Source organism: Biomphalaria glabrata, chromosome 1, assembly GCF_947242115.1.
Source record: "Biomphalaria glabrata chromosome 1, xgBioGlab47.1, whole genome shotgun sequence".
Lineage (NCBI taxonomy): Eukaryota > Metazoa > Mollusca > Gastropoda > Planorbidae > Biomphalaria > Biomphalaria glabrata.
Window position 1 is genome coordinate 15,906,999 of NC_074711.1, and position 22,490 is coordinate 15,929,488.

General features: G+C 40.5%; 1 protein-coding gene across 1 annotated transcript; it reads right to left on the reverse strand.

Moving 5' to 3' along the window:
* Nucleotides 1-353: 353 nt before the first annotated feature.
* Nucleotides 354-21,213, reverse strand: LOC106073652 (uncharacterized). Its single transcript, XM_056024655.1, has 7 exons — nt 21,194-21,213; nt 11,984-12,067; nt 11,460-11,504; nt 6,967-7,131; nt 2,814-4,658; nt 1,595-1,756; nt 354-563 (listed from the first exon to the last, which is right to left on the reverse strand). Coding segments are annotated over exons 2-7 (2,286 nt in total). The 5' UTR covers nt 12,051-12,067; nt 21,194-21,213; the 3' UTR covers nt 354-561.
* Nucleotides 21,214-22,490: the final 1,277 nt, after the last annotated feature.

The window sequence follows — 22,490 nt, forward strand, 5'->3', positions numbered from 1 at the left end:
TTATTATTATTATGTTAGAAACGAACAAGTAGGCCTATTCATTCTCTGGCACTGCCAGGGTCGAGTTTCGTTAAAGAGAAACAAAAATCATTGGAGTTCCTATTTATCATTGTCCACTAAGGAATTTTCTAGTGATGTGGCAGGCTATTATTATTATTATTTGAAAACAGACAAAAATATGCAATAACTCCTAAGACTATCAATGTTGACCACGTCGAGTTACCTTTCATATCTACAGCATTAAAAATGTCTACTATATATGTTTGGATATTGAAACATTTCAATTCTACTGCACGTAAATAATTAGCCAGCATAGGAAAGAAATAGAGTGACATAACAAAGTATTATATAAATGCTGTTGATAAAGAATATTTTATTTATATTACAATTTCCCATTGAGTGTAATGTAGAAGCCTACATCACAACACAGTTGATCTAAATTCTAAACAAATTGTATACAGACGTCTACAGCCCATAGTCCTTTATGAAGATCTATAAATGTTACATTATAAGAATACATTAAAACTATTAAAACTGTTCATTCTTGTCTCTGTGTGTTTTTTCTGAAAAAGGAAAAAAAAAAGAAGTTATTACTCCGATCTCTATTTATAAAATTCATTAAACTATTAAAATCACATGCTCTACACAGTACTGAGTGGTTTCTTATATAAACAACAGTTATGGTAGACGTGAGTCTGCTAAAAGATCCTGAAAAAACATGTGAATTCTTTTTATTCCAATAGAAAGAGATAGAGGAGTTCTCAAACCCTGTCCGCTCCCATTCCCCCGTCGTCCTGCGGGAGTTTCGGACTAGGTGGTAAATTATCTTCAACTCTAAAGGAACATCAGAAACATGTAAACTATTTTACTAACCAAGTCTTGTTTCCTGGTTAAGACAAATCTCCCTTATACTACATAAAGCCTTGTTTCGTCGTTAAGACACATCTCCCAAATACTATATTATAAAGCCTTGTTTTATGATGACCACACATCTCCCACATACTATATAAAGCCTTCTTTTTGTGTCTTTAAACTTTTTGTGCGGGAACTTATTGGTGTGCGCTGCGGAAAAATACGCCGTTACCGGGAAGTGGGTCGAGGAAGAAGCATTGTACGCCATTTTGTTGCTTTGTCGTTCTCTCTCTCTCTCTCTCTCTCTTCTCTCTCTCTCTCTCGTGTGCGTGTGTTCCGAAAATATGAACAACCTTTTGCCCTTCATTAGGACTCTTCATCGTAAGTCTTCAAATGGCAGTGCATCGCAGGACAATAAATCCATTACAATGGAAGTGACATCAGATTTCTTTAAGCGATCCATTAAAAGGGAAACAGTGACAGACATTGGCCTGTCGCTTTGACGTAGCAGGCGTTCGACTGTAGAGTATGTACATATGTTCCGACCTAAAAATCTGCTTACGACGTGACTCATAGGAACGTATCAACGTGGAAATCATCTATTTCATAAAGTTTTCGATAGGTATCATCTATATTTCATACAACACAATTTATCTTAAAACAGCGATTGTATCCAAATTTTAAAAAAAAATCTTTTGTTTGTACACAAATCTTTATCTTTGACCCAAAAAAAAAATCTTACAGTAACAAGTTGGGTCATCAACACAGTCGTTAATGGCGCTATTAAATCTCTTGTAAGTATCGCATTGATCGTAACGAGATTCCTCGTTCTTACAAATGAAGAAGCCCCTGCAAACTCCTGTGACTGGATATTTCGTGCCCTCTAAGGATTTATTACACGGATCTGTAAAAAAACAACAGATTATTATTATAAGGCAGTTGATGTACAAGTCATTTGTTTATGTGCCCGACTGTTAACGAGGGTGTTATGTCACCAGAACAACGACTAACCAGCTTGACTTTTCTCAAACTTATGTCGGGAAGCCTTAAAAGCTGGGTGAAGGGGCGCCGTAAAAATCCCGAGATTAAAAATTCCCTGTCTTCACCAGTATTCGAACCTGGGATCCATCGTTTCAAAAGGCAGATGTCTTTACCCATCAGCCACTATTCCCCAGCCAATTTTAATATTATTTACATTTATATACATTTTAAAAGGTGAGATATGCTATTTCAAATTGCTAAGGATAGGGTCTATATATATACAAATATTATACCAGCGTCTTGAATAATGCGAGTTTCATTTAACAATGATTTAAATTTATTTGTATAGATGTTATAGTGGTATAGAAAAGCTAAAAAGGTAAAGGTTATAAATTTAAAAAAAAAGACATGATATATCCACAATATTAGACCAATATTGTGACTGGCGATCTAACGTGACTCTTTTTTTTTTTTAGGTATGAAGGAATAGCGCGGCATACCCAGAAGAGGTCTAGACTAAGTGATGTCTGAGGACTTTTGTTCATGTTTGACATGGATAGTCAAAGAAGATTCGCATATTGACTTATTGGCTTAGATCAACGCAAGAAGCTTATACATTTGAATGGTTAGCAGGACCTAGAAAGCTAATATTTTATAATGACGAAAAGTTAAAAACAATTTTAATAAATAGTCAAGTTAGATGTAACAAATGAAAAAGGACACTCTTTATTCTTAGTGAAAGAAATAGAAAATAAAATGGCTTTTGAGAATATAGTTCAAATGCTCTGTGAACATTCTACTAAGGCTTTGTGTTGCCAACACTCTCTAGAGCTTATGATAGGAACCCTAAACATTAACAGTCTGAAAAGTCACTAAATCTCATAGGAAACGCCGAGTAGCTTTCGAAATTCAATTCGCATTTTAACAAAGGCAGCACTCAGAATGAAACTCATTCAATTTAAACAAACTATCATACTTACAGACTCCAGGAATGTTCGAACTTGGAGCAGGAGTGCTTGCAGGATAGTTAACCAATGCAAGGTTGGCAGACGGCGCTGCAATGTTGGCAGACGGCGCTTGTTCGTTGAACAGTCCATACAGATCAAATGGTTTGTCGTTATTGTTTTTAGGTGGCGGTAGGTTGTTAGCATTGTCAGGGGCTTGTTTAACACTGCTTGGAGGTACGCTTGGAAAAGCTTGGAAATTATTATTGAAAAGGTCATCCAGGTTTTGAAGATAGTCATTACTTGGATTATTATAGTCATTACTTGGATTATTATAAGGGGCGGGGTTCGTGGCAGAAGCTGTGGAAGGCTTGATAGGAGGAGCCGCCACTGGATAAGTGGAGGGAGCAGGACCAGAATTATCGGAGAAAGCCGGGTATCGATTAGTGCCAGAAGGTGGATATTGATTAGAAGTTGGGGCAGTATCAATAACAGGATTACTAGGAGATGGTTTGGTATTGGCTGCGGAAGATGGATAGCTATTGCCACCTAATGTAGGATAAGGGTTGGAAGCAGGATGGTTTGAATTTGGTGCATTTTGTGGGTATGGATTATTTCCAGGTTGTTGGTTGGAACTCACTTCAGGTTGTGGGTATGGGTTATTTCCAGGTTGTTGGTTGGAACTCGCAGGAGGTAGTGGGTATTGATTATTTCCAGGTTGTTGGTTGGAATTCACTGCAGGTTGTGGGTATTGATTATTTCCAGGTTGTTGGTTGGAATTCACTGCAGGTTGTGGGTATTGATTATTTCCAGGTTGTTGGTTGGAACTCGCAGGAGGTAGTGGGTATTGATTATTTCCAGGTTGTTGGTTGGAACTCGCAGGAGGTAATGGGTATTGATTATTTCCAGGTTGTTGGTTGGAACTCACTGCAGGTTGTGGGTATTGATTATTTCCAGGTTGTTGGTTGGAACTCGCAGGAGGTAGTGGGTATTGATTATTTCCAGGTTGTTGGTTGGAATTCACTGCAGGTTGTGAGTATTGATTATTTCCAGGTTGTTGGTTGGAATTCACTGCAGGTTGTGGGTATTGAATGTACCGAATTGGTTGATTTGGGCTTAGAGCAGGCTTTAGGTAGGAATTAGAACCAACCAGTTGATCTGAACTTGGTGCATTTTTCTGATTTGGATTATAAGTAGGTTGTTGATTTGAGCTAGCAGCAGGCCGTGGATATGGATTGTAGCCTGTTTGTTGATTAGCTGGTAAGTATGGGATATACATATTCTGTTGGTTTAAAACTGAATTGGGCTGTTGATATTGGTCATATCCAGTCTGTTGATTGGGGTTTTGAACTAATTGTTGGTATGGATTAGAACCAGGTAACGCGTTTGGTTGATATGGAATATATCCAGGCTGTTGATTGGGACTTGAGAGAAATTGTGGATATGTGTCAAATGTAGTTTGTTCTTTCGAACTAGGAGAAGGTTGCGGGTATGTATTGAAGCCTGGTTGTTGGCCAACACTTGAATCTGGTGGTGGGTACTGGTTATAACCAGTTTGTTGAACAGGTCGCGGGTAATTATTGAAGCCTGGTTGTTGATCAGCACTTGATTCTGGTGGTGGGTACTGATTATAACCAGTTTGTTGAGCTGGTCGCGGGTAATTATTGAAGCCTGGTTGTTGACCAGCACTTGATTCTGGTGGTGGGTACTGATTATAACCAATTTGTTGGTCTGTAGTTGCAGATGATGATGGGTAGGTATATTGACCAAAGCCTGGTTGTTGGTAAGGGCTGGGATTGAACTGGTAAGAATTGGACGATGCCTGATACGCATATGAAGTTGGGACTGTGTAGGTGATGGAGTCAACAACTCTAGGTGTCACTGTAAGGAAGGGAAAAAAATCCAAACTGGTTCATTTTTGTTTGTTTTAACACACCCCAAACTATATGACTAACCTTTTATATAAGCGTAAAATACAACTGACTGACTGATTCAGATAGCAGGAAAAGAACACACACAGGTTTGAGCTTTTACAAGTCAACATTATGGCAGGCAAAAAGGAAGTACTCCTCACTACTGATTAGGTCCTAGTGTAAGACCTCACTACTGATTAGGTCCTAGTGTAAGACCTCACTACTGATTAGGTCCTAGTGTAAGACCTCACTACTGATTAGGTCCTAGTGTAAGACCTCACTACTGATTAGGTCCTAGTGTAAGACCTCACTACTGATTAGGTCCTAGTGTAAGACCTCAATGTCGAAAGTCATCTTTTAAGGTACAGTGGAGGGAGCACCAAGAAAGGGACGTCCAAAGAAAAGCTGGATGGACAACGGCCTCTCTCTCTTGACATCCTGCCAAGCAGTGCTGCTTACTGGGGAGAGTGCCCAGTGAACTGTCACAGCACCTATACGACTAAAGTCAAGGGAAAGGTGAGACTCAGACAGTCTGATTTATCATTCACTTCAACGTTTCACCGCCGTTAAATAGTTTAAAAGGTTTCACCACCGTTAAATTGTTAAAACGTTTCATCACCGTTAAATAGTTTAAAAGGTTTCACCACCGTTAAATAGTTTAAAAGGTTTCACCACCGTTAAATAGTTTAAAAGGTTTCACCACCGTTAAATAGTTAAAACGTTTCATCACCGTTAAATAGTTTAAAAGGTTTCACCGCCGTTAAATAGTTTAAAAGGTTTCACCACCGTTAAATAGTTTAAAAGGTTTCACCGCCGTTAAATAGTTTAAAAGGTTTCACCACCGTTAAATAGTTAAAACGTTTCATCACCGTTAAATAGTTTAAAAGGTTTCACCACCGTTAAATAGTTTAAAAGGTTTCACCACCGTTAAATAGTTAAAACGTTTCACCGCCGTTGAATAGTTAAAATGTTTCACCGCCGTTAAAATGTTTTCACTGCTATTAAAATGTGTAGACAAATTCCGTTATCATTTTAGGTTCTTACTCTAAACAGATTTGATAGAGTCACAGTCTGAACGCCATAAGTTGCGAAATATCGCAAGCTTTCTCTTAAACCTTTGTATTTTATTTTTTTTTTCCCAAAAAGTCGGAGTCTAAATTTAAAGAATTAAAAAAAATTGATTGCAAATAAAAACGTTGCATTATTGCGCTGTCTCATAAATTATCATACATCATCATCATCATCTTTTCCTTGACCACAATAAATATAGTCTGGGTAACTGCAAGAGGGCATTCAATTGAGCCCTTTTGAAAATGCATTTTCTTCCACTAGACCTGAAACTGATGGATGTAAAGAAATGTGTGTGGTGTCTAATACCCTACATTGCTTGTCTTCTGATTGATGGATGAAAAAAAAAAGTTAAAATCAACCAAAGATACTGCATCTAGGAATCAAGAGCTGAAAAGTGTGCATTTGTCGATCCATTGGAGGACTACAAAACAATCTAGGAGGGTTTTCAATGTAACAAAAAAGGTAGAAAAGTGTCAAAACCTGGGGGGGGGGGGCTAAAAAGATAATAAGAAATATTAAATAGGGCCTATTTTGATATTGAATTGAGATAGCACCAATCACGAACTTCATGTGGAGGGAATGGGAGGGGGAGGTAAAGTAAAATTACTTAAATTCACCGGCTAAAAGTATGTGTGTGTGTCTGTGTGCTGGGAGGTGGGGGGGGGGGCTAGTAAAAGAATAATTCATTAAGAGAGATTTAATTTGAAGAACGTTTCTAGATAATGTCTCTAACATTTGACAATTCATGTACATCTTTAAAAAACAAACAAAATGTCAGCTGATTTGTCATGTCACATCAGGAAACTCAAGTTGGACACTTATAAATGTTTCAAGAAATAGAGTTCACTTAGACTTAAACTTTGCGTATCTCTACGTCATAGTGGACCAGCGCGTTTTCCACAAACGAAACGATGCAAAGGGAAATAACTCAACGTGAAGCACGTTTGGTAGACTGCCTGGGTACTTTCATCAAGTCCACCTGAAGCAATGACATTGACAAGAGATCTTGGTAACCCTTAAAACTCGGCCACTCATTTCCTATATTCGTTTTACCTCTCTCGTTCTTTTTTGTGTCCCCCCATGAATCGCCAAGAGCAGATTTGAAGGATGTCATCCGTAACCCTACCTCCCAATGTATTGACCCAGCGAGGATCGGTCGTCCAGGCCTTATATGTATGTTAACCCTACATTTTTACATAGTTTACCATTGTTACAAGTCCTATCAATTTTACAATCTTTGTCCTCAGCATCATATCTATGGTTCTTGGAACATTTTCTCAGCTCGAACACCCCTCTCTTGCACTTGAAGTAAAGGTTACAGTAAAATTCTACTGGGAATTCCAAGCCCTCAGTTTTCTTTGTGCAGAGTGCTGTGGGGACAAGCAGAAGGAAAATCAGAGTAGAAGTATAGCCTGCAAGAACTAGGTTTTAACAAATCATTAAAAAAAAAAACTAAACATTTAAATGAGATTTTTATTTATTTGACAATTTTTTTAGTATTGGAAATCTTTGCACTAAAAAGTTAATCCTATTAGAAATATTCACGATATAAACGACTATTTCAAGGGCGCTCAATTGAACGTCACTGTTGCCAACTAACTACAAAAGGACTGAGCTCTAATTTGAACAAGTGTTCAATGCGTGGCAGCTGAGCTTCGTATCGTCTCCTTTAGTACCGCTACTTAGTTGTCCATTTGTTTTAAGAAATAAGTTGAAGCCATAAACTGAAAATCTTATGCTGCCCCCATAATGAAACGATTTTGTGCTGCAAAGGAGAGAGTTTAGAAAAAGTGATTCTGCAGTTCAAATAATGGGCTAAAAAATGACCGTCATAAGTTTATCGACACTTCCTTGATATCATACACCGGATACACCAAACTGCTTGCTATTTATAGATTCTCCGCCATGTATGAAAATCTCCACTACATTCTATAATTTTAGAAATAAATGGTGTTTCTTTTTTTTTTTTTTTAAGAAGTAATCTGTTCTTTATATACTCTTTGATTTTTAAGATCTCGTTTACCTCTTTAAGTAATAAAATTTAGTAAGAGAGGAAAAGAAGAGAAAGCAATATGAAGTAATGTGGTGGCGATAGAATACAACATAAAATAAAGACCACTTGTACAAACTAAATAATATAAATGATTTCCTGCTACAAGCGAAAGAATTATCAATTTTATTCTACAGCTGCGGAGACGTGCATAAAAGTATTGTTTGGTTTGTTGAAATACTTCTACAGCAGCGGAGATGTGCATAAAAGTATTGTTTGGTTTGTTGAGATACTTCTACAGCAGCGGAGATGTGCATAAAAGTATTGTTTGGTTTGTTGAAATACTTCTACAGCGCGGAGACGTGCATAAAAGTATTGTTTGGTTTGTTGAAATACTTCTACAGCGCGGAGACGTGCATAAAAGTATTGTTTGGTTTGTTGAAATACTTCCAACGTCTATACACCAGATACACCAAACAGTGTGCTATTTATAGATTTAGCTCCTTGTAAGAGCATCTCTTTTTAATTTGAAACTGATCAATAAAATATATAAATGCTGTATGCGAATTTATAAATAAGTCTTTTTTTTTGTTTTCACAAATAGCTGTATCAAGGCGTGAGAGCAAACACACACACTCTATTCACTTATTTCTTAGTCTGCTCATTTTCTTTGTAGTTATTGTTGGACTTCCAGTTAGATTATTGTAGGATTTATTTATTTTCTCAGCTAACGTGGTTTACTAGCACTCAAAGACATGCTCAAACAAATTGAATTACTTACAAAATAGAGACCAAAAAGAAAAGGATATAAAAAAAATGATAGGGAAAGAAATTCGAAAAATTAAAATTAATTTAAAATCTGTATCATTTTAAAAAGCGACACAGAATTAAAATCATAAGTAGTTTGTAGCTTCTATTGTTGTGATCGCAAGACATTTTACTACAATGACACACGGTATTGATATTGACCGACTTTGACCTAGAACTACAATTGTATTATGAGCCTAAACATAGTGAAAATCATGGGCGTAGCCAGGAATTTTTTTCGGGGGGGGGGGGGGGGGGTTTTGGGGGGGATTTTTTTCTCCGCCCCCCCCCCGCGAAAAAAAAATATATGTATTTATGTGTGTGTGTGTGTGTGTACATAATCTTTATTACATTCTGACCCTTCATTCTTTCGCTTTCGGAAGACGTTTATTGTGCCCTAGAATAGGTTCTTCCATGAATTAGTAGAAAAATTCCCCGCCATTACTATTAAGGGGGTCTGGGGGAGCGTTAGGAGCTCCCCCAGCGCGGGGCGAAGCCCCGCCGCCAAGCACTATTTCTGATATTGAAAACCAACAAAATGCATATTCTGAGGTATCTACAGTGCATTTTCCTTCTATTAAAAAGTTCTATTTCAAAAACCTAATGTGCTATTCTTACTGACTTAGACCCTCCCGCGCCGTTCGGCGCATTTGCTGTTAAGCTGTTTCCATAAAATTGTAGATTCCCCGCCATTACTATCAAGGGGGTCTGGGGTTAGGGTTCCCCTAGCGCGGGGCGAAGCCCCGCCGCCAAGCACTATTTCTGATATTGAAAGCCAACAAAATGCATATTCTGAGGTATCTACAGTGCATTTTCCTTCTATTAAAAAGTTCTATTTCAAAAACCTAATGTGCTATTCTTACTGACTTAGACCCTCCCGCGCCGTTCGGCGCATTTGCTGTTAAGCTGTTTCCATAAAATTGTAGATTCCCCGCCATTACTATCAAGGGGGTCTGGGGTTAGGGTTCCCCTAGCGCGGGGCGAAGCCCCGCCGCCAAGCACTATTTCTGATATTGAAAGCCAACAAAATGCATATTCTGAGGTATCTACAGTGCATTTTCCTTCTATTAAAAAGTTCTATTTCAAAAACCTAATGTGCTATTCTTACTGACTTAGACCCTCCCGCGCCGTTCGGCGCATTTGCTGTTAAGCTGTTTCCATAAAATTGTAGATTCCCCGCCATTACTATCAAGGGGGTCTGGGGTTAGGGTTCCCCTAGCGCGGGGCGAAGCCCCGCCGCCAAGCACTATTTCTGATATTGAAAGCCAACAAAATGCATATTCTGAGGTATCTACACTGCATTTTCCTGCTATTAAAAAGTTTTATTTCAAAAACCTAATGTGCTATTCTTACTGACTTAGACCCTCCATCGCAGTTCGGAGCATTTGACGTTAAGCTGTTTCCATAAAAATCTGTCACTGGTAATGTCTGAAGCCTCTTCCCACCTGCCACGAGGACCTCAATGAATGAGTGGCGTCAAGTTGTACTAGGATATCATTGCAACTCTTCTTATGCGTAATTCATTTTGTCGGAGAACATGTCCCGCAAACCTCATGCGTCTCTCTCTCACAATCTTACTAAAGGGTCGACTCCCAGTTCGGCATAGGATTTCCTTGATTTATACCCGATCTCTATAACTGACTCCTAAAATCTCTTAGCCATCTTTGTTGAGCTATGTTTAGTGTTATTCAATTTCGGCAGATGACTATTCACTGCAGTTTATTAATTGAGCCCTGCCACTGGTAAAAATGTGTAACCTCACTTGAATACGCTCTTGGAATTAAGTGACTGTAGTTTGCTTTAGATTTTATATCGAAAAGAGAAGTTTTATCGTCAAAATCATCTGTTGGGGGTTTTCCACCTCAAAATGCTCTGTAGGGGGATCTTAAACTCAAAACCACCTGGAGGGGTTTTAAACTTTAAAAAAACGCCATCTGTAGAAGAAGGGTTTAAACTCAAAATCCCCGATTGGATTGGCTACGCTCAAATAATTTTAGTGTGTAATTTGCTTTTTTTTTTATATTGAAGAGATATTTTTTAGCATCAAACCCCTCTGAATGGGGGTTTAAACTCAAAACCCCTTTTGGCAACGCTCATAGCATTTTGAGTGCGTAATTTGCTTTTTTTCTTACACTGAAGATGTATTTTTTAGCCTCAAACCCCCTGGCGGGGGGTTTAAACTCAAAACCCCTTTGACTAAACTCATAACATTTTAAGTGTATAATTTGCTTTGTTTTTATTATTAAAGAGGTATTTTTTACCTTCAAACCCCGCTGAAGTGGGGTTTAAACTCAAAACTGAGTCAAAACCCATTTAGCTACGCTCATAACATTTTGAGTGCGTAATTAGCTTTTTTTTTATATTGAAGAGGGGGTTTATCGTAAATTTTAGATGGGGTTTTAAAATCAAAATCTTCCTTAACTGTGCTCTTGGAATTAGGGGATTTTCGTTTGCATTTTTTTTTTGTTTTCTTTTGTAGTAGAGGGGGAGTTAACTGCAAAAATCCAACGTAGAGGGTTTAAAAGTGAAAACCCCTGGTAGGGGTTTTTAAACTCGAAATCCTCTGGTAGGGGTTTTAAACTCGAACCCCCCTGGTAGGGGTTTTTAAACTCGAACCCCCCTGGTAGGGGGTTTTAAACTCAAAACCCTTTTGGTTGTGCTGGGGCAAGTGATGGTTTAGTATTAAAATCTCAACTAAAATAAACAAAATCAAAGCAAAAATCAGTCACTAAATTCCGACTCCCCCCCCTTCGGGGGGGGGATTTCATTTCGGGGGGGGGGGTTTGAACCCCAAAACCCCCCCCTGGCTACGCCCATGGTGAAAATACTTTATTATTTTATGCATTTTATGTTTTAATTGTTAAAGCATGTATTCGATAAGTTAGTTGAACATTTCCTTACCTGGATCCGGTGACGGAATGTTATAGTCAGCGTATTCGTCTGAAACTACAAAGATACAAGTCTGAATAGAGAATTAATAGAGGCAACTGACACATTTCACCCAATTAATATCATAGTTAGAAAAGTTGGCAAACTTATATTGACAGTTTCTTACCCCGACTACCTGTATCGTCCTGTGCACGGTTTCAAATTACTTAAGTTACACTAGCCATGTTTCAATAGGAAAAATGAAACGTTCTGTTATTAGCAAAGTGACTCATGATTGTAATACTTAGGCCTATTTGGTATTCTGGTATTTTACATTTTACAAGTTTCCTTGATCAGATCTATACACTTTAAAAAAAAATTTTAGTAAAGTGAATTTAGTTTCTTTCCAATCTCCCCCCCCCCCCCCAACCAGCTCCAGCTTGATTTAGCCAAGCCTGACCAAGTATTTGTTGGAAAGACTCCCGTAAAAAAAAAAACGTCCATTTTGTAAATCAGACATTAAGATTATTATGTCCGTTAATATCTGATGGAATTACCTGAGTTCTTGGCAGGTGTTACTACCAGTGTACTCACAAAAACGAGGAGCAGTTTAATAAGAGTCATTGTGTAGTTCAGAGTTTCTGTACAACAAAAATATAATAAGAGTCATTGTGTAGCTCAGAGTTTCTGTACAACAAAAATAAGAAGACTATAAAAGACACATTGCAATTACAGACGACAGAAAAGTTACGAGAATTAGTGTAGAGCTTTGCCTGCGTTCTACATCCAGCAAGAAAGGGATTCTCTTTATATGTATATAGTATGTTATGTTATATATTCGAATATTCTTTCTCCCCTTCCACCAGTTCTCAGCCTTTATATTTTTTCCCCTATCTGACTATTCATGTGGCTTTCAGTTCTTCCCCTTCACCCAGGGCCGGTCTTAGCCCACTGCAACCTATGCAATCGCAGTGGGCCCCGCTCTTTTATAGACCCCGCGCTAATTGTAAGTGTAAATTATTAAATGAAATCATTATAACTTATATATAATAACAGGGTTTGCACGGCATCCTGATTTTCAGGAAATCTCCTGAAATGGCAAAATATACGAAAAAGTCCTGGAAATCTCCTGAAATGGCAAAATATACTGTTATAAACCTGGTGGTGGCACAGACGGGGGTGGTGTGTGTGTGTGTAGTCAGCCAACGCCAATCGCCCCAGGCCAGCGCTAGATGAGCGGTCGAGCGTGACGAGTTACGACGGTCAGCCGAGACGAGTTTCAACATGACGGTTCGGGAAGGATCGGCGTCGTGAACACAGCTCAAGAGCGTCACGAGAATTGTAGTCATCTGACCACCCAGAATGGTCGAGCGACGTTCTGTCCGATTCGAGAAGGCCAGTAGGGACCCTATATAAAGAGCGAAGGTATCAGAGACCAGTCAGTCACAACTTCCCGATCTACAGTTCGTTACAACGGCTCAGTACAAGGCCAGTGAGAGACGAGACAGAGAGACCAGTGCAAGAGTTGATACGGCGGAGAGATATTTGTACAGTCTTGTGTTACGTGCTGCCAATTGTACAGTGTTGGCTGTTATTTATTGACATTAAACTATTACGTTACTTTGAAGCCCAGAGTTGTCGAGTTCTTTAAGTTGGTGGTGTCGTTTGGTACCATTTGCAGCGAGCCTGGATAAGGAGATTCGTAACACTGGTGTCAGAAGTGGGATCTGCAATGGCTACTACGAAAACGCTAGACCAACTCCTTGTGAAGGAACTGAGGCAAGAGCTCCGTAATCGAGATCTGAAGACGAGCGGAAACAAAGAAACCTTACAAGAACGCCTTCGGGAAGAACTGGTGAAGGAAAAAGAAGATCCGGACACATACCTTTTTGAAGTCGAACCGGACTTGCTGGGACAGATCGCCAGTAGCAAACAGGAGCAGATGGCAGCTGTTCGTGAGGAGATCGGTTCTATGCGAGAACAGATGAACTCCGGGCTAGAAAACACCAATTCCAAGATAGACACGATGGACTCGGGAATCAAAACGGAGTTATTGGCAATGAACCAACGCATACATGCTGTGGAGGAGAGAATCACCAACATTGACGAGCAGATGAATCAGAGGGTCGACGCAGTGGAGAAGGCCATCGACGAAATGAAGCTACAAGCCCAACGCAAGCACACCAATGTACCAGAAGCAGATATGACATCATTTGTAACTGAAGTCTCCGCGAAAATGAAGCCCCCCGTATTTGATGGTTCCGTGTCCTGGTCAGTATACAAGAAGCAATTTGACGCAGCAGCCAAAGTTAACAGTTGGAACAGTGAGGAGGAGAAAGCAACAGCCCTCGTGTTATCCCTAAGAGGAAAAGCCTCCGAATTGCTACAGTCTCTACCGAACCAGCAAGACTTCGCCGCCCTTGTCCAGGCTATGGAACTCCGATACGGGGATGAACACCTGCAAGAAGTATATCGTGTGCAACTAAAGACCAGACAACAGCGCCTCGATGAAACACTACAGGAGCTAGAGACAGACATCGAACGTCTCGCACATTTGGCCTACCCAACAGCCGCACAAGATTTTCTGGAAGTCATTATTACAGACGCCTTCATTGATGCGCTTCGAGACCCCGAGTTGAAGAAAGCCACCAGAGTTAGTGGTAGACGTAAGGCCAGTGAAGCCCTCGTATACGCTCTCTCATATGAAGCCGCCAAAGACGCATCAGGGAGCACTCATCAAGGCCGAAAGTTGGAAGTCAAAGAGGAAGAATTTGCACAACTTGTGAGAAGGGTGACAGAGGCACTAGATGAACGACGAACAAACCAGATACCAGAAAATCAACCTAGGGCTCCTGTACGATGCTGGAATTGTGGTGAACTTGGTCATATACAAAGAAGCTGCACTAGAAGATTCCCACAAACTGGAACCCATTACAGATCAGAAAGGTATGCACGACCAAGTTCCCGGGGCTACCAGGGAAACTAGCACGCGCCGGCTTCAAGGGGCGGAACCCGGCGACACAGACAATGAGAGCCCCCGCAACCATCATCCCGGTCGCCGTGCTAGGGCAGAGTAAGAGTCTGAAAATCAATGGAAAAATTGGATGTCAAAATTATCACTTCCTCCTAGATACTGGTGCTTCACGATCAGTCATACGGACGGATAAAGTGGACAGTAGCAAGAAAACGCCAGTTAGGGCCTACTCGTTGAAAACAGCCAGTGGAGAACTGATGCCCATAAAAGGCCTGATCGACACAACAGTCGAGATCGGTAATCAGTCATTCAAACACGAATTCCTGATTGCTGACGTCACAGATGACTGCATAATAGGGCTCGACTTCATGCTGAAATATGGCATTTCCTTAAATATCGGCGGAGGCACTTTACAATGTGGAGACCTCGAAGTACCCTTGCTTGGCGACGAGAATGAAGAAGATGGCCGTGTCAGAAGGATTAAGTTGGTAGAAAATACAACCTTGCCTGCTAAGTCAGAAATGATCATTTGGGGGAAAATTGAGGACGGCTATCCCACGACAGGAACAGCGCTGGTAGAAAGCTTGGACACCAACCCCAACGGGATAGCAGTAGGAAAGACACTAGTCAGGATTGGGAAAGACCTAATGGTGCCCGTAAGAATTATGAACCTCGGTACAGTAGAGAAACATTTGCGGGAAGGTAGCACCATTGCTGGCTGCCATGCTCTTGAGATGATAAGAAACTGTAGCAGTGAAAACCCCGACGAAAGACTCGAGTCCAGTGAACCGCACGTTACTAAGCTTCTGACAGAAGTCAAAACGATCTTGTCGAAAGAACAGTACACCAAGGCAGAACAATTCCTCCGAGAGTTTTCTGACATATTGCCATCTGATGAAATGGACTTTGGGTGAACAAATCTAATCCAGCATCGAATAGACACAGGAAACACTAGGCCTATACGACAGCAACCACGTCGCCTGCCGCTAGCAAAACACCAAGAAGCTATGGACATCATAGAACGAATGAGGCAGCAAGGGGTTGTTGAACCATCCAACAGTCCATGGTGTTCACCCATCGTCTTGGTAAAGAAGAAAGATGGATCCACGAGATTTTGTGTCGACTATAGATTATTAAACGACGCCACACACAAGGACAGCTACCCGCTTCCTAGGATCGACGACACATTGGACACACTTGCTGGGTCACAGATCTTTTCCACCCTTGACCTGAAGAGCGGTTACTGGCAGGTGGGACTACACCCCGAGGACAGAGATAAAACAGCCTTCTCTGCTGGTAATGGTCTCTGGCAATTTACCGTTATGCCTTTTGGACTCTGCAACGCCCCTGCAACCTTTGAAAGACTTATGGAGCATGTGCTAAGAGGACTTAACTGGACCACGTGTCTTGTGTACTTAGATGACATTATCGTCATAGGCAGAACCTTCGAGGAACATATCGCAAACCTGAAGGAAGTATTCGAACGAATCAGAAACGCTGGAATGAAATTGAATCCAAAGAAGTGCTTCTTGTTCAGAAGGAGCGTCAAGTACCTTGGGCACATCGTGTCGAAGGAAGGAGTCAGCACAGACCCGGATAAAGTTGAAGCTGTAAAGGGATGGCCGATCCCCGCTAATATCCAGGAGTTAAGAAGCTTTCTTGGACTCTGCACGTACTACAGACGTTTCGTACCAAACTTCTCCAGCCTCTGTAGCGCCCTTCATCAATTGACTGAACCGAAGCGGCCGTTTATTTGGACAACGGAATGTCAGGAGGCCTTTGAGCGACTTAAAAAGACTCTTGTTTCATCACCCATTCTGGCCTACCCGATACCAGGCGAGACGTTCATACTTGACACCGATGCGAGCAATACTGGAATAGGTGCTGTCTTATCCCAAAAGATAGATGGAACTGAGAGGGTTATAGCTTACTTTAGTCGGAGCTCGTCCAACGCCGAGAGAAACTACTGTGTCACAAGGCGTGAGCTACTGGCAGTTGTGGATGCCATACAACATTTCCACAAATACTTATATGGGCAAAAATTTATCCTTAGGACAGATCACGCTGCTCTTCAATGGCTGTTGTCATTTAAAAATCCTGAAGGTCAAGTCGCCAGGTGGATTGAACGTTTGCAAACCTATGACTTCGAGACACAGCACCGAAAAGGACTAATTCACCAGAATGCTGACGCGCTGTCTCGACGACCTTGCCGAATGGAATGTAAACACTGCAGCAAGGTTGAAGAGAAGGGATTTATCATTGATTGCCAACGTCTTGGGGTACAAGCTTCCGAGTCATGGTCCGACGAAAGAATTCGAGAAGACCAGTTAAAAGATGAAGATCTGGCTCCCATTCTGCTTATGAAGGAAGACGGGCAAAGACCGGAATGGCATCACCTTTCTGATAAGGGAACTGCAACCAGGCATATTGGGCGCAATGGGACTCACTGACAATCGACAATGGAGTTCTCAAGAGAGTCTGGGAAACGGCAGATGGAACATGCAATCGCTTACAGATGTTGCTGCCCAAAGTGAGAGTTGCTGAGGTGCTGCAAGAAATCCATAATAATTCCAGTGGGTCACATTTAGGCGTCAACAAGACCTTTGAAAAAGTACGCCAGCGGTTTTACTGGTTCGGCTACCGAGATGATGTAGAAGAATGGTGCCAAAGGTGCGACACATGTGCAGCAGCAAAAGGCCCACACAGGAGAACGAGGGGACGTATGCAGCAATACAACGTCGGAAATCCCTTTGAAAGAATAGCGATCGATGTAGCCGGACCATTTCCTGAGTCCCAGAAAGGAAACAAGTACATTCTAGTAGTGATAGATTATTTTACTAAGTGGCCCGAAGCATATGCAATACAAAACCAAGAAGCCACCACCATAGCGGAAACACTCGTGGAGAATTGGATTAGCCGTTTTGGTGCTCCTAGAGAATTACACTCCGACCAAGGCCGAAACTTCGAATCCAAGATATTCCAAGAGATGTGCCAGGTACTCGGCATCGAAAAGACACGCACAACTCCTCTTCACCCCCAGTCAGACGGAATGGTAGAACGATTTAACCGAACACTGGAACAACACCTGTCGAAAGTCGTCGATGAACATCAACATGACTGGGACACCTATATCCCAATGTTCCTTATGGCATATAGAGGATCGATTCACAGCACCACCGGTTACACTCCAGCAAAGATGTTGTTCGGCCGAGAGCTGCAACTACCATGTGACTTGTTATTCGGGATTCCGGGAAATGTGCCAGCCTCTTCGACAGACTATGTCGCAAATCTCCGAAAACGGATGGAGAAAACTCACGCTCTAGCCCGCAGAAACATCAAGATCAACAGTGACCAGGTGAAGACAAGGTACGACAAACGGGCCAATGCCGCTGGGTTTCATGAGAACGATCTAGTTTGGTTGTACAACCCACAAAGACGAAAAGGCAAGTCCCCAAAACTTCAAACAGACTGGGAAGGACCCTACCGCGTGGTAACAAGAATCAACGATGTCGTGTATCGAATACAAAAGAGCCCAAGGTCCAAACTGAAGGTCGTCCACATCGACAGACTCCACAAGTACCATGGTGAAGCCGGATCTGCCCGGGACGGACAGATCTAAGGAGGGGGCAGTGTTATAAACCTGGTGGTGGCACAGACGGGGGTGGTGTGTGTGTGTGTAGTCAGCCAACGCCAATCGCCCCAGGCCAGCGCTAGATGAGCGGTCGAGCGTGACGAGTTACGACGGTCAGCCGAGACGAGTTTCAACATGACGGTTCGGGAAGGATCGGCGTCGTGAACACAGCTCAAGAGCGTCACGAGAATTGTAGTCATCTGACCACCCAGAATGGTCGAGCGACGTTCTGTCCGATTCGAGAAGGCCAGTAGGGACCCTATATAAAGAGCGAAGGTATCAGAGACCAGTCAGTCACAACTTCCCGATCTACAGTTCGTTACAACGGCTCAGTACAAGGCCAGTGAGAGACGAGACAGAGAGACCAGTGCAAGAGTTGATACGGCGGAGAGATATTTGTACAGTCTTGTGTTACGTGCTGCCAATTGTACAGTGTTGGCTGTTATTTATTGACATTAAACTATTACGTTACTTTGAAGCCCAGAGTTGTCGAGTTCTTTAAGTTGGTGGTGTCGTTTGGTACCATTTGCAGCGAGCCTGGATAAGGAGATTCGTAACAATACGAAAAAGTCCTGGAAATCTCCTGAAGTGGCAAAATATACGAAAAAGTCCTGGAAATCTCCTGAAATGGCAAAATATACGAAAAAGTCCTGGAAATCTCCTGAAATGGCAAAATATACGAAAAAGTCCTGGAAATCTCCTGAAATGGCAAAATATACGAAAAAGTCCTGGAAATCTCCTGAAATGGCAAAATATACGAAAAAGTCCTGGAAATCTCCTGAAAATATTAAAATCTCCTGAAAAATGGACGATATTGTCATTTTTGGGGTGCCAATAAATAAAAACAGCATTGCGAGCTTTCATTTATTAAAAATTTATTGCAAAGACGAAAGTATTAAGTACTAAAATAATCTTAATTTTGACATTATGCTTATCCCTACCCAGACTAGCCCCCGCGAAATTTCCGTTTCGCATAGGGCCCCACAATTGCTAGGACCGGCCCTGCGGCTTCACCTATCCCTTAGTCTGTTGGCCCGTTATGGCATCACACAAAATGTGTCAACCGTCTTTCTCCGTTCCTCTCTGTCCTTTGCCTTGGATAGATTTTCATTTACTGACAGGCCTGTCCATTCTTCGATGTTGTCTTCCCATCATGTTCTCTATCCTCTTCTTCTTCCTGGTACTGTTCCCTGAAAGGAGGTCTGAGGACCTTGTGATGTGGCCACAGAGTTTGAGTTAACGTTTGTTGACAGTGGTTAGCAGGTCATCGTTGGGTACCAATGCTGTATTAATCCTGTTTCTCATCTCTTCATTTGTGATGCAATCATTGTGAGTGACACTTGGGATCTTTCTGTTGCATCTTAGTCCGTTTCAGTTCTCCTTCCTCAATGTTTGATAGGCTCTACGACAAACAGTTTAGTACATTCAGAGAACTTTTAAGATCCCCTTCCCAGGCGGGATGACATTTTTTATACACAAATTATGTAATTTAGCAAATTTAGCAAATAAACATCCGAATGAAATTATATCAATATCAAAGACAAATAAGAGATAAGAATGGAGAAAGAAGGTTAATAGATCTTGTGCAGTGCCCCAACGGTCCCGCAGATTAAAGGATAGGTGAAAGTGAATGTAAAGTTAGATAAGAACCTGGCCTAACTAGTTCCCCTTTCAGACATTGTGGTCTATAGGGCAGATGATGTAAAGTTCATCTGTTTTTGTGGCCCACGGTTAACGAGGGTGACATGTAGCCAGCACAACGACCAACCGCCTTTACTTTTCCCCAACTAATGTCAGGTACCCATTAGAGCTGAATGGACTCAGAGGCGCCCAAAGATTCCAAAGTTGAATATCTCAGTCTTCACCAGGATTCGAACACGGAATCCTCCGGTTCGGAAGCCAAGCGCTTTACCGCTCAGCCACCGCGCCTCTCCTGGCCTAACTGATGTCTTATAATTGATCTAATTGTGTAAAATCTCCATTATAAAATAAGTTCACAAAAATGAAGTTTAAAAGATTACTATTCGTTTTAAATTAGGTCTATTTTATAATGCATACTAATTAGCTTTTTTCTTAAAAAAACTGCTTGCATAACTGATTTTAAAAATTAGATTTTTCGATTTCAGAAAAAAAAAAGTAGCCGTAGCATCAGAACTTTGAATGGTCTAAAATACTCTAAAATATTGTGATGTTGGATTTTCAATATCTTTTCTAGTTTACGAGATCTGAACGGGACGGACGGACAGACGGACAGACATTTCGCACAAAACTAATAGCGTCTTTTCCCCTTTCGGGGGCCGCTAAAAAAGAAGATGATTACGTCCTATTAAACAAGACACTTATCTAAAATGTTTAGAACAAATCACACAACTGAATGCTTTTAGATTTCATTTTAGTTCCTTAGATCAACACATTTTATAAAGTCAAGTGGCTTGTTTGTTTTTTTAAAAAAATACAACGATACTTCTTCTTATTATTAAAAAAAACCCCACTATATACTATATATTTGTTTGCATCGACCAACCGCGTCCCGCGCATCCCATGAGAAAAGAGTCTAATGCTAAAAACGCACGTCTACATTAGAAACACTTTCTAAAATTTTTTGGTTTCGAAACAATATATTTATTTATTAAAAAAAATTTCTAACCCATAAACTATAATCAACTATTTAAATTATGCTATGACATGTTATTAGATGTTGAAAATGTATCCGAACACTCAATAGACTTCTTTCTTCCAACTTTTATATAATGACTAGCCAGGTCTAGGCTTGATGAAATAGACCAGTATTTCCCATACCGTGTTCCGCGGAACTACTGGAATAATTAACTAGAAGGTCACCACGTGAATTAATCTCTCTTAAAAAAAAAGAAAGTGTTCCGCTAAATACTCAAAATGTGCGAAGTGTTTCATTTAGGAAAAAGTTTGGGAACCACTGTAACAGGCTCTACATGGCAGGTACGTGCTCGAGAACCAATGAGTTTGTAGAGATGTTTCCAATCAATCTAATTCAATAAGAGTTTACTCAATAACTAATAGACTATTTAAAACATGAATTGCAATTAAATATTGTAGAATATCCACTCTTAAAAACTAACCAATGGCTGCTTTAGATTATAGAAGCCAGCTTTACGTGTTCTATATATGTAAATATTGACATACTCACATGGAGACTCTGTAGACCAGTGTGTGCGAGCTAGGACTAGAAAGCTGTTTATATATATATACCCTCCAATGAAATGTATTGTAACCTCGCCTTCCTGTTAGTTTGGACGGAAAAGTTTCATTTCAAAATGGTTTTTTAATTGATCCACGTGGACAATGAGACATTTTTTTTTCCCATTCGTCATTCATAGCTTTTTTTTAATGTGCATATTTGTTTTATTACTATTTGAGGAGGGGGGGTTTGAGATATTAGAAATAAATGTAGGTACAATACATTAGTTCTTTGTAGGTAACATTTAGTGATATCGCAGTGAGATAGTTCACATTTCAACGAGCATGTATATTGTTTAGCAGACATTCAGAATCAATTATGAACTTGACTGAATATGTACGTTACGCGCGCGTGTGTGTTTGTGTGTGTGCATGTGAGAAAGTACGTGCTTGCTTATGTGCAAAGGATGCAGCACAATGAACTTTTCGTCTCCTGTGGTCAGTAAGTGGATGGACGATATGTTTTATTTTGTTTGTTTTTTTTGGTCAAGCAGAGCGTATTATCTTATTCTATCCTCATGTTGTTTTGTTTTTACAAAGCTTCTATCAACTCACTTTGTCCGTCTGATAAAATGTGTGTACATGTTATTTCTCCCACAACCAATCTCGCATTACGTTGAAATCTTGCAAGCCTCCCGCTTATAGAATCAATTTTCTTCATCCATTTCTTTTTTACAGAATACTGAAAGTAAATAAGAGAAAGAAAGAGTGAGAGAGAAAGAGAGAAATGAGAAAGAGAGAAAGAGAATGTTAAAGAAAAAGAGGATGAAATAAAACAGTGGGCATGAAAATGAGTAAGAGATTTAAAGAGAGAGACAAAAAAAAAGGAAAGTACTGAGATGGAGAAAGATAAATGTCACTCTAAAGTCACTCTAAAGTCACTATAAACTCTAAAGTCCCTCTAAAGTCACTCTATCACCATTATTTTAAACTCTAGTGTTATTATGAAAGCTTTCTATTGACCCTTAACATTTTTTCGAAAGTTTAACGTTCAATTGCTTTCTAGTAAATTACTTTTACATTGGGGCAAACAAAATACTCTTTGGAGTGGCGTGGACTAATGCGTTCCAAAGTATTCATTGAAACTTAAATACATTTTCAGCTACAAATGTAATCAGACGTTACATTGAAACTCAATAGAAACCTCGTGTTCCATTATTCTAGGAAATAGATTTACAGGTGAACGAGCTCCACAGCCATCTTCATATTTTGTTTTGTATTTAAAGATATTAGCTCTAATCTT

Coding starts and splice junctions, on each gene's coding strand:
- LOC106073652 (XM_056024655.1), bottom strand. CDS start 12,050: ATGACTCTTATTAAACTGCTCCTCGTTTTTGTGAGTACACTGGTAGTA. Junction 4,659..6,966: donor TGATAGGACTTGTAACAATG/GTAAACTATGTA, acceptor CCTTCCTTACAG/TGACACCTAGAGTTGTTGAC. Junction 1,757..2,813: donor TTCGAACATTCCTGGAGTCT/GTAAGTATGATA, acceptor GTTTTTTTACAG/ATCCGTGTAATAAATCCTTA.